At 40.4% G+C, this 13,372-nt stretch overlaps 1 protein-coding gene across 1 annotated transcript in view; it reads right to left on the bottom strand.

Moving 5' to 3' along the window:
• LOC130141977 (uncharacterized) overlaps positions 1-13,372 on the bottom strand; it is a 26,604-nt gene continuing 13,232 nt past the window's right edge. The window contains exons 2-3 of the mRNA XM_056323346.1: positions 9,490-9,636; positions 1-6,057 (exon numbers count right to left, since the gene is read on the bottom strand). Of these exons, the coding sequence (XP_056179321.1) occupies positions 1,499-2,506 (1,008 nt within the window). The 5' untranslated portion in view covers positions 2,507-6,057; positions 9,490-9,636 and the 3' untranslated portion in view covers positions 1-1,498. The remainder of the gene's footprint in view (positions 6,058-9,489; positions 9,637-13,372) is intronic.

The raw sequence follows: 13,372 nt of genomic DNA on the forward strand, positions 1-13,372 counted from the left end.
AGAAGCCCATATTTACATCTCTGAGCCCGGACACAAACCGCAGCTGCATGCACCACCAGGCTCAGGGCAGAAACCATTCATGCAGTTACATAGCTATATATCACTACAAGCATGCAGAGACCTATTTATCAATAGATAACCATGTTAATCTTTCCTACTCTCCTTCACAATACCTAGCTGTTCTCTCATCTCTTGTTAGGTCAAATATTCTCCATTTTCTTCTCCTATATCTCTCTTCAGACATTCTCTATCCTCCTCTTTTTTGCTTGTTAATTGCGACAAGGCAAAGGTTATGTGTAGCTGGGTGACCATGACCTGATTTATGTTATGATCAACTAAACGCTGAATACAGGAAAAAAGGCATGGGAGATATAAGGCAAGAAACAATAAGGTGGTTAAAGTAATTATAATAAATCCTGTAATACTTTTTATCCATAGCCCAAAGTTTCCCAGCCGTGAGAAGAGACCAAAGGCATCCCGCCTTTGGCTCTGCTGCAGATCTTTGTTTAAGGCTTTTAAGTTTTGTATGCTTTTGTGAAGTAATTCAGAGTGGTCACTCAGATTCATGTAACGCATCCTATCAAAGTCTTCACAGTCGTGTCCCTGTGCTAATAATAAAAATCAATAGCAACTAGTTCTGTAGCAAGATATGACGGACAGAATCAACATCTGTTAATAAGCCAGGAAAGAAAAAAAAAGAATAGTATTTGTAGTATAACTTTCTTTAGCAAATTAGCAGCCTAATTTACTAAGCAAGTTAAGAGCGTGTACTATTCTACTGAAGAGATTAGAGAAGGAAAAAAAAAAATAATATGTGTTATGCTGCATTCCAGAACTCAGCCTGAGAGTTACAGTCTGCTGTGAGTTACAGTCTGCGTTATAATCATTTGACACATGTTGGGGTTGCGATTGTGAAAGTTGTCCGTTTACAATTTTCATTGGCATTATCACAGCTAGTTGTTTTAAAAGCAACCCTCGAGCTTCCTCATGCTCGACTTGTTGTTGCAAAATATTCTGAAGCCGATCAATAAAGTTAGTATATGACTCTTTAGGACCCTGCAAGACTGTAGCAAGACTCCCGCATCCTGACTGCCTTAATAGCCATCTCCTTTGCAAAAAGTTGTCCCTGGGATACCTTGCCCGAGTCACAGAATCGGCACAATTATTTTTTCCAGCCAACTGCTCATTGTTAACGGCAATTCCCCGATTAAGGTTTTCGATCAAGGCCACTACACATAGCTCACAAAAATCAAATAACCACATCATATACTGCATCAGAGTTAGTACCATACAAAGCAATAACTTCCAATCATGAAGTGTGAGTGTATAAGGCTCTGCCATCACTTCAAGGGACATAGCAAATGTACTATGAATCCTCCCTTCCCGCACTGCTTTGCTTAACTCTTTAACAGCCTCGTATTGTACAGGCTGCCACTCTGGAGGTTGATTTGTCTAACAAAATACTGAACATGCCATAGCAACTCCCAAATCCCCTCTCTTAAGCGTTTCCCACTTGCATTCCTGCCACCGATCCCTCAGACCCCCTTTCACCCTCCCCGAAAATACAAAATGCATTGGGGAGGGGAGGAAAAAGCTCTAGCTCTTTTTCCAGATCTATAGGACCTGGATCAAAAGGTTTATCAGTGTCAAAGGAATCATTGTCCGAGTTGTCCTGTTCCTGCGCTTGGTTCTGTTTTGTGAGGGTTGCTGCAATCAGTGACAGGAGCTTTGGGGGCAGAGGAGGTGTGGATGGAGTCGCCATCGTTGACGGTGTGTTGAGAAGAATTGCACTGTTGGTGGAATTTACAGCTTCCCCTGGTTTAGCACTCGCACTGTTGGTGGAATTGACAGCCTCCCCTGGTTTAGCACTATTAGTAGGATTAGTCCTCACTTGGCAGAAAGTAGTCAGAATTTGCCACCAAGGTCCTAAATGCATTCCCGACGCGGAGTTCCCCTCCGCAGCAGCATCATACAATCGTCTGCTGACCACTTGCCAGGCAGGAATTTGCAAAGTGCCATCAGGCGGAAAGTCCGGCACATTGTCACGGATCCATTCTAACAGAGTCACTAGCTGCGGACCCATCATCACATTCTCTAATAAAGTTTGTGATAAAGGAGCATATAGTCCATTTGGCATTACAGTTTTCCGTAGTTCCTTAATCATTTCCCAGTGAAATGACTGATATTGACCTGGGTGTCTATCTTGTAATATCACGGGAAACGTGTGCGCTCCCTCTTTCATACTTTCCAAGTGCACTCTCCTCCACTCTTCTTTAATTCGTCTCCTGATATAATTTTCATCATCGCTACTGCTTTCTTTGTTAGCACTCTGCCACACCACTCGCTTCTTCCTTACTTTTGACTGTTCCTTTTTTAACTGCAAATCCTCCAATCTTAAATTTAACAGATTTTCATCTTGTCCATCCTCATCTGAGTCCTCCGACTCTGCTTCTTCTAGTTCATCAGAAATATGCTCAGTTTCAGCCTCGCTCTCATTCGGCTCCATCTGCTGAGCAACATCTTGTTTTGTTGTTACACTGGCTTCCTGCCCTTTCTCAGTCTCCAAGCTGTTTTTCTGCACGCATCTCTTTCAAAGTCTCGAGCACTAATCTCCAAGTAGTCATAACTTGGGTAGCAGTTAAATCTCCTTGAGATGCCTTTTCCCAAATTTGCTCTCCTGCTGACTCCCACATTTTAACATCAAATATTTGCGTCGAGGTAGCTGGGGTGCCTTGGCTCTTTAACCAGGCTAGCAACAGTCTCAAATTACTTTTTTCAAATACAACTTCTCTTTTGTGCAAAATATGCTGAAACATCCTTAATATACTTTTTTCCTCTGCAGACATATGGGATCCCATTTTCTAAAGTTTCTAAAGTTTCTTAAAATTTCTAAAAATTATCAAAGTCTCTAAAGCTTCTTGGCTGCTCACCTGTCTCAATGCATACAGGTTTCTAAAGCTTCTTGGCTGCTCACCTGTCTCAATGCATACAGGTTTCTAAAGCTTCTTGGCTGCTTACCTGTCTCAATGAGCACAGGTTTCTAAAGCGCCTTGACTGCTCGCCTGCCTCAATGAGCACAGGTTTCTAAAGCGCCTTGACTGCTCGCCTGCCTCAATCAGCACAGGTTTCTAAAGCTTCTTGGCTGCTCGCCTGTCTCACTGAGTACAGGTTTCTAAAGCGTTTTAAAATTTCTTCAAATATTTTAAATCTCTAAAGTTTCTTGGCTGCTCACCTGTCTCGATGCGTACAGGTGTTATCCCTGGGGTTTAGGTTGCCCACCTGGTCCAGCCGGCAAGACGATTGTTCAGCCAAGACATTTCCTCCAGAACACAGCCCTCTTCCACAAGCTGCTGTTTTTATCAACTGGTTCTGTCCTTATTCTTCCAAGGCTTCAGAACTCCTCTGTAGGGGTCACCATTTGAGGAGATTGAGGCACGGACTCCTGAATTTGACCAGAAGACCCTTTATTAGTCCAAAACCCACGCTTATATATCCTCGTGTTTGGATCATGTGCAACATACAAAAATATCATTGGTTAATCAATACTGTTCATGCGCTTCTTAGCTACATGTAATTGGTTAATTACTAAGTTACAAACACACTGAACTTGTTGCATTTTTTTTCTCTCTTCTTTCTTATCTCTGTGAGTTTCATGTTCTCAGCCAGCTGCCGACGTGACATTGCACATCCGCTCCAGCCTTGCTTCATATCCCATTTGTCTTCTGGGCGTTCAGCCAACCTTATCTTACTTTCTTTCTTCTTTTAGCCTTCAAAGTCCTTCACAGGCATCGTGGCCTCCAGCACCTGCTATAAAGCTCTCTACAGTTTCTTGACATATTTTACTAATTTGCCTCTTCAATGTTTGATTCATTCTTTCTACTTTCCCACTAGATTGCAGCCTCCAAGGTGTATGTAAATCCCAAGTAATTCCCAACACCTTACTAATATTCTGTACTACTGCAATAAAATGTGGACCTCTGTCTGAGGAAATCCCAATAGGTACTCCGAATCTTGGAATGATTTCTTGTAACAACCATTTAATAACTTCTTTTGCTTGATTGGTCCAACAGGGAAAGGGTTCTGGCCCTCCTGAAAAAGTATCAACCCCTACCAGAATGTATCGATACCCATTTTGCCTGGGTAATTCTTAAAAATCTATTTGCCAATAATCCCCTGGTTCTATTCCTGATCTCATTGTTCCCATCTGTGCTTTTTTCTTCTATAATGGATTATTTTTTAAACAGATTTCACATCTTGCAATTGTTTTCTTTGCCATTTCTAGCATCTTTACTGATACAATTTGCCTTTTCAGGAAGGTGATTAATGTTTCCGCTCCCCAATGACATTCCCTATGTTTTGTCTGTATAATTTCTCTCATTAAAAGTAGTGGGATCACTATTTGCCCTGTTGTCACCAGCCATCCTGTTAAATTCTTTTTTGCATTTAGTAATTTTCCTAATTTTTCATCTTCCTCTGAATACTTAGTTTTTTCTCTGGGTAGAGTAATAGTTTTAGTAGGAATTAATGCCATTTGAAAGGCACCTTTCTTTGCTACCCTTTTAGCTACTCTATCTGCTAGTTTGTTTCCCAATATTTCTTTTGTATTTCCTGTCTGATGTGCTTTACAGTGCATGAGCACCACATTAGTTGGCTTCTGAACTGCTTGTATTAATTTCAGAATTTCTTCTTTATATTTAATACTTGTTCCCTGGGAAGATAGTAATCCTCTTTCTTTCCACAGAATTCCATGGACATGTACTACAGCGAAGGCATATATTGAATCAGTCCAAATATTTACTTTCTTTTCTTTGCTCAGTTCTAGTGCCCTTCTTAAGGCCATCAATTCTGCCTTTTGAGCTGAAGTTGTGCAAGGTAAAGAATTTGCTTATATGACAGAGTTTTCTGTTGTCACCGCATATCCTGTGTATCGAATTCCATTCTCCACAAAGCTGCTGCCATCTGTGTACAGCTCCCAGTCAGGAGCCTCCAATGGTGTATCCTTTAGGTCCTCTTGACTGGAGTACACATGTTCAATGGTCGCTAGACAGTCGTGTTCTAGTTGTTCTTCTTCCTGTACAAAACTCAAAAAGACTGCAGGATTGGTCAGGTTAGTTGTTTTCAGAATCACATCATCCTGTTCTGTCAGGACTACTTGATATTTCATCATTCTGCTAGGGGACAGCCAGTGACCCACCTTTTGTTCTAAAACGGTGATTACCATATGTGGTACATATACTGTTATCATCCTTCCCAGGGTTAATTTTCGAGCTTCTTGTATCAACATTACTGTAGCAGCAACCGCTCGAAGGCAAGTAGACCACCCTTTACTTACAACGTCCAGCTGTTTGGAAAAATACCCAACTGGTCTTTTCCAACTTCCCATCTTCTGGGTTAGCACCCCAAGTGCAAGATGTTGTCTTTCATGAACAAACAACTGAAAGTCTTTGGTTAGGTCCAGCAGTCCTAATGCTGGTGCTGTCATCAAAGCCTGTTTAAATTCCCAAAAGGCCCTTTGTTGTTCTGGGCCCCACATAAACGGTACAATCTTTTGGGCTTCATATAATGGCTTTGCTAACAAACCAGAATTCATTATCCAAAGTTGACACCACCCCGCCATTCCTAGAAAAGCTCTCAATTCATGTACATTTTTAGGTTCAGGGATACCATATATTGCCTCCTTTCAGTCTTTTCCCAATCGTCGTTGTCCCTTTAGAAATCTCAAAGCCCAAGTATATTACAGTTTGGCTCGCTATCTGAGCCTTATCTCTAGATACTTTATATCCACTTAGTCCGAGAAAATTTAAAAGGTCTATTGTTACCTTCACACAAGTGGATCTTGTTTTTTAGCAATCAGGATGTCATCCACATATTGTAGAAGTAAATGTCCAGGCTTCAGTTCTGAATCATTTTGTTTTCACTGTTCAAGTTCCTTTGCTAACTACCAAAGATTGTCGGACTGTTTTTGAATCCTTGGGGTAACCTTGTCCATGTCAGTTGCATCTTCCATCCTGTCTGTGGATTCTCCCATTCGAAAGCAAACAGTTTTCGACTTTCCTTCTCCAAGGGTATGCAAAAGAAAGCATCTTTAAATCAAGCACTGTAAACCACCGATAATTTTCTCTTAATGCAGTTAAGAGTGCATATGGGTTTGCAACAACAGGATGTATATCTTTAACCAATTGGTTTATAGCTCTTAAATCCTGAACTAGTCTGTATTCACCTGAAGGTTTCTTTACTGGCAAGATTGGAGTATTATATTCTGATTCACATTCCTCAAGAATCCTATATTTTAGAAACTTATCAATTAACTTCTTAATTCCTTGCCTCACTTCTAGCTTAATTGGGTATTGTTTAATTCTTATCGGGTTTGCCTGTTCCTTTAATTCTATTGTTACAGGCTGTGCTGCCTTAGACTTACCAGGTATGTCTGTGTTCCAGACTATTGGTATGACAGCCTCATCTACTTCTTGCGGTATCTGCGTTTCCTTCATCTTCTCTTCTATCATCAGTATTTCTCCTGTTTTTGATTCTGGGATTTTTAAGAAAACTTCTCCTTCCTCAAAAACTATCAGTGCGTTTAACTTAGATAGTAAATCCTGCCCTAACAAAGGTGTTGGAGGAAAATGCCAGATCAGTGCTACTGTAGGCTGTACACCTCAGCTTTGTCCCCTGTATAGCCCAAACCAGGACTGCAAGCGCAGTCAGCTGATAGATGCTAGACAATAAAAGTTTAATATTAATAAGATTATGCCTGACAGTTCAAAGGAGCTTTTTAGAACAGGAGACCCTGACCTTTAGAAGGCTGAAACGATGGAGATTGTCTATTGTGATTACTCAGAACTGGGACGTATGGAATCTGAAGCAATCATCCTTGAAAGAAGCAGCAAAACAGCAAAGTGATCAAGATACAGAACAACTTGTGAAGCCGACTGTCAGGATAGGAACTGATAGAAGATTTATTGTGGAATCAAGAGATTATGTAATGTTTAGGTAGATACTATAAATACGTGACTGAAAATCTTGTAAGCTTGTCACTCTGCGGAGGTGACCCAACGCTGCTGGACCGATTAAAACATGCAAACCTAGAGTAACCCATAAGAGTTCGAGTCTCTTCTTTTACAAAAGGTATCGGTCAATCTGGTATGCATAAAAATTAATGTGTAATTATTTTATTTCCAAATTTTAAATCCAAGGGCTGTAGGAATGGCCTGTTTTCCTCTTTCCCTGTTGCTCCAATTATTTTTGCAGTTTTATTTCCCAGTTTCCCTTTAAAAACTTTTAAGACAGAATACGTTGCTCCAGTATCAACCAGAAATTTAACTCCTTCATCTCCCAGCTTAATTGTAACCAGAAGTTCAGCTGGGCTGCCCTCCGGTCCTCTTCATTCATCTAAAGTCATCATTCTTACTGCTTCTTCTTAGTGTATCTTCAGTTGTAATTTTGGGCAGTTCTTTTTCCAATGTCCCTCCTCCTTACAATATGCACACTGATTAATTCCAAAGGTATTAAATTCTCTGTTTTCAAAATTCCTGAAATCCCCTCGTCCTCTAGCTCTTCCTCTTCCTCTCGTTACATTCCCCAGTAAGGCAGCTATCAGTTGGCTTTCTTTAATCTTTTCTTTCTTTTCCCTTCTCTGGTCTTCCTCCTTTTCCCGGTTATTGTAAACCTTCCATGCTGTTTCAAGCACCTTATTTAAATTCCTTGAATCCTCTCCCTCTAGTTTTTTTAAGTTTTCTCTTTATATCTGGTGCTGATTGCCCCATAAATATTAAAGCCAATTGTTGTTCTGCTTCTGACTCTAATTTCAAATCAGTAAACTTTCTGGCTGATTCTTTCAGTTTCTCTAAAAACACTGAGGGTGATTCATTTTTGTCTTGTTTTACCACATATAATTTAGACCAATTTAAAGCTCTTGGTATTGCATGCTTCACCCCATACAGCACCCACTTTTGGTACTGACTTAACCTCCTATGGCTCTCTGGCATATTCCGATCCCATTGAGGGTCTCCTGTGGGAAAATTCTGTTCCAGTGTTCCAGTAAGTAAATCGTTGGTATGTGCAGATTCTGTCTGTGCCCTTTCAGTTTTTAGCACCATCTGTTTTTCTGTACTGTCTAATAAATTATCTAATATAACTTGTATGTCATTCCAATCAGGATCCTATGTCTTAATAATTGTTTCTACAACCCTTCCTACCCTTTCTGGGTCCTCCCTATACGTTCATGCAGCTTGTTTCCATGCCATCAAATCCGTAACAGAAAATGGCATTTTCACATGCACTGGCCCCTGCTGCCTTATTCCCTGTCTTAAAGGAGCTATTAATTTGGATTATTGTCTAGTTCTTCAAGATCCTTGTGAATAAATTCCCGAAGGTCCTGACTTTGATGAATCTTCTGCCTCTCTTTCCCTTCAACCACTACTATCTGGTTCAGCTATCTTTAATTCTGGTTCTTCCCGATTTCTCCCTGGGAGGGCTACTTCAAGTTCCAATTCCATTTCATCCTCCCTCGGTACTGTACATCTAATACATCTCTTGCCAATGTCACAAGCAGAACAACAACTTTTACTTTTACTGCTCTCTGAGGTTAATGTCATTATTAGATCATCCCAACTGATCAATATACATTCCTTTTGCCAATCCGTTTGTTGCCTCAGATAAAAGAACAAATCCACATATGGTACCTCATTCCATTTCCCCTCTCTCCTGCAAAACAGCATCAATTGCAATATAGTATTATAACTTAGTGTTCCATTCGTTGGCCACTTTTCCTGATCTTCTAAAACATACTATGGCCACCAATTATTACAATATTCTATCATTTGACGTTTTCGTAAATCTTCATGTAATTTACCTCAATGTGTTAACAAACATCCTAACGGTGAGGTTTGTGGTATCTTTTCATCCAATGTTAAATTCCCTACACATTTACTCTTAAATAATTTCATAAGTCTTGTTGCCATGTTACCAATTTTTTTTCTTATTTTTTTTCTTTTAGTTATTACTTTATATAACGACCAAATCAAACACTTCGTCCTTCTCCAATCAAGCCCCTCGTGGGATGTTGGGACAGTGGATTGGGACTCCACACTCACTTCGTGCACATCTTAATCACCCACTCACACACTCAACAGAACAGATAACATTCAAATTTTCCAAGTTTCAGCAGTTACCCACTTATAACTTAGATGTAAACTTTAAAATCAATATATGCGCATATTACAACCAAAAAAATGTCTAACCTAACAATAAGGCAGACAAAAATATCAATATATATTCATATATATTGTACAACCAAATGTGCACACAACCAAACAAAATGTCCAACCCAGCAATAGCTTTCGCTTATGACTTACGAGCAGACAAAACAAATGTCTGATCCGACAACAGCTTTTGCTTATGCTAAGCAGACCAACCAAATTGGGTACCTTTGAGCCCCAACCCTGCATGGCTATACAACTAAACAATATTTTTTTTAAGGAAGTGCCTTACCTTGTTCCAGGGAACGTTGCGAGGAGCTTTATGGGTTGAGGGCAATGGTTCTCCCCGAGAAATCCTCGGTGCCGGCTGGAGCTCAATCAGCACTTGATCCCCTCCAGTCTCACACGCAAGGTCCCATCTGGGTCGCCAAAACTGTCACTGAAAATCGGGAATCAAACCTCTTAACACCAATGGAGCATTAAGAAGCAGGCACTCCTTTATTGCAACGCTGAGTGCTCGGTGGCATCTCCACAAATCAAGCACACCTGTGTAGTATTTACCGTTAAATTTATACACAAAATTACAAGGTCGTACACTCCCAGTTACAATGATTGGTTATAAATTTGCATATTATTGTAATAGTTGCTGTGTCATCCTTCTCTGTTACTAGGCTTGCGCAGGGGAAGGGTCTTCACCTGGGCAAGGGTCTTCTTGACCTGTGGGTGTGATTTTTAGTATTATAATGAAGGTAGTTCACTTCAGGACACCTTAAAGGTAAGTTTTGTTGCCAAGTTGGAAGGCTGGATATTGGCCTTACCAAGCTGTCCAATAACTCATCCTATACACAATAGAACCTAGGTGCTCTGGTTATGGTCTAGAGAATAAGGACTGAGGTTATTATGGTCTATAGCATAGGGACTTCAAGTAACAGTCTCGGATAACAAGCAGCACAACAATTCATATGTCATTGGTTGATAAGTGCTAACATAATTCTATCATGGAGATTAACTCCTTTGTGGATAACTGGCTAGCTGAAAAAGGTCTCATAGACATAGTCCAGCTGGCTGGACAAAAATGCACATCGCTCTCAGCTTATCTGAAGTAAAGCAAAATACACTGTCTTTGGCTGTCCTTGTTACACAATAACAGGAAGATTTCGGTGGGAAAAGAATGTTGCAGGTGGGAACAGATAACTACAGAAGAGAAACAAGGGGCGGGCTTGGTATTTAGGCAACTAACCAATAATGAGCTTAACTTTTGTAATATGTATGAGCTATTTATAAGAAGGCATAAAAGGTGACTGTAAGAGACAATAAACGAAGTCTGCTGATCACTCATATTGAGTGACTGTGTCTTCCCTCCGTCGCGACAAATGGCGCCCGAACAGGGACCCTAGAGAGGGCTGAACATTCGAGCCACGGTTCGACGGAGATTCGGGTACCGGTGCTGAAAGCAGCGCAGGAGGCGGAAGGGCACAGTCCCCGCGCCCGGGAGCACCTACAGAGGGTCCCGCCGGCCACGCGTCGCCGAAGTCTCGCAAAGGCTGCAACAGCGCTGACGACGGTATGGAGAGACAAGCGACGTACGATTCGCTCATATGCTTTTTAGAAAAGCTGAGCGTTCAGGACATAGATTGTAAAAAGGAATTCCTCGGGTTATTAGCGTATGGGATAGCGTCCGTGACCCCCGCGGCAAAGGCGAGCGGCGGCGCGCAGCCCGGCAGGCCCCTTCCTGGCCGCGGTTTCTCTCCAAGGCGGCACCATCCCCCCCCCTCCGATCGGCGCCATGGCGATGCAAGCGGCCAAGCGAGCTGACATCCGGCTGCCCCCAGAGGTCAGTCGGACCCTTTATATTCGGAACCTGCCGTATAAAATCACAGCGGAGGAAATGTATGATATGTTTGGGAAATACGGACCTAGTCGACAAATCAGAGTTGGAAACACTCCTGAAACAAGAGGAACAGCTTAAGCTTCTCAAGGAAAAATACGGAATTGATTACAAACCCACCAAAAAAAGTGCTTCAGATGTCCCCTACAAGAAATGGGTTTCTGCCTTGAACTAGCAAACATCTCTGTGTTTAACGAGAAGCCTTTTTGCCTTGATGGAGATAATTTATGCTGTATTCTGTATTTATGCTGTATTCTGAATGTGGAAATTGGTTGGGACTAGGAGGCTGGCTTAAAGGCATTTTGCAAACGGGATTATTATTTTTGATCATTATTGTAATAATAGTTTTTTGATCAAAACCAGCCAAAATTATTTGTAAGCATTAGGCATATCTGAAGAGAATGCCTTTATTTGAATCAGCAGTTAAGGTGTAGTTTAGTCTGATGCTGTGGTTTTATCTGCTTCTGGTGAATTTTTGAAGTGATGAAATCAGAGATACAAGGTATACTAAGAGTTATGAGGTAATAAGGTAATAATCTAAGTAAGGGTGCTGTCTTCTATATCTACAAGTGCAATATGCTTTTACGTAGCAGAGAGAAACTTTAACAATAATGTTGCTTGAGCGAGATGTGCATGTGACAACTTGGGAAAAGGGATATCACAACTGGAGTGCAACAGTGTTTCTACGTCTGGCAGAGTGAAATCTTTCAAGACCTGAGTTTAGACAGTCTAAAATAAATTGTTAGTATTCAGAAAACCCATCTTAGGCCTCTTTTGCTTACATAGTGTTATGAAAGTCAACTGCTATTGTAGAGAATTAATGATTTTTTAATACATATTAACAAATACTACTATTTTAACTTGAGGCAGTTGAGTGAGAAATACTCACGTGTAGCATTTGAGGGAATGTCAGCATAAATCGCACTTACAGTAAGACTGCATTTTTAATTACTGTACTCGTTAAGATTCGATGATGCCATAAGGCTAAGGCCTTTTATCACAGATTGGTTCTGAACTAAAAGGTGTGTGCACATGTAGATATGCACATTTGTGTTATTTTCCTTAATTGGCTACAAAATAATATAATTAGGTTGGGGACTAGATCTTGGGAATTTGTCTATTATACTTCTGTTTGTTAAGGAACGTGCATAACACACAGCACCCATGTAGGCTTGGCTTGTGGCACAGTTGTCAAATTTAGCATAGACATTCAGACAGATAAGCAACGTACTCTTCTTGTGTGTATCACCTACAAGCCATTATGGCTTAGTGTGTAAATCTGTATGTAACTATTGAAAAATCCCCTTATGAATGTATATAGCTTAGAACTAATTTTTCCCCTTTGTTAATTCTTTGATATCAATGAGGTATTCTTCAAAAATGTATGGACTGGTTGGTTGCATAAAGGCAGTTGTTATTTGGACAGAAAATTGTTAATGGTCAGGGATTTTCCACTAAAATATTTGCAAATATTCCTAGTCAAACATCAGTTTGGTTTCTTTTTGGGTTTTGAGCTTGCATTAGTCCAGGTTCAGAACTTTAAAATTACCTTTGAATTTTTTAAACTTTGTTTATCACTGGAACAGAAAGAGCATCTATATTAAAGCTTCAAGCTAACTTTATTTTTCAAGTATTTCAGGAATTATACTTCTGAACTGAGATTTTATAAGTTGGCTGTGTATTTTCCTGTGTTAAAACGCTGTTATTGAAAATGGTCAACCAGGCCTATGTCGCCCAAAATAAAAACGGGGGAATTGTGGATAACTGGCTAGCTGAAAAAGGTCTCATAGACATAGTCCAGCTGGCTGGACAAAAATGCACATCGCTCTCAGCTTATCTGAAGTAAAGCAAAAGTTACAAAATAACAGGAAGACTGCGGTGGGAAAAGAATGTTGCAGGTGGGAACAGATAACTACAGAAGAGAAACTAGGGGCGGGCTTGGTATTTAGGCAACTAACCAATAATGAGCTTAACTTTTGTAATATGTATGAGCTATTTATAAGAAGGCATAAAAGGTGACTGTAAGAGACAATAAACGAAGTCTGCTGATCACTCATATTGAGTGACTGTGTCTTCCCACCGTCGCAACACTCCTTAAAATCAAAATGCTCTTATAACTGACTGTTACATAAACACAACATATAGAAAGATTCAGTAAAATCTTAAAATAATCTGCAACAATGTGTCTTGCAAATCATCCAAATAAAGAATGAGTTAGATTGGCAGAGCTAGCAGAAAAATGATAAGATAATGATTTAGAGCTATGATAACCAACCTGTAGGTCGGT

The sequence above is a fragment of the Falco biarmicus genome, chromosome W (assembly GCF_023638135.1).
Source record: "Falco biarmicus isolate bFalBia1 chromosome W, bFalBia1.pri, whole genome shotgun sequence".
In the NCBI taxonomy this organism is placed as follows: Eukaryota; Metazoa; Chordata; class Aves; order Falconiformes; family Falconidae; genus Falco; species Falco biarmicus.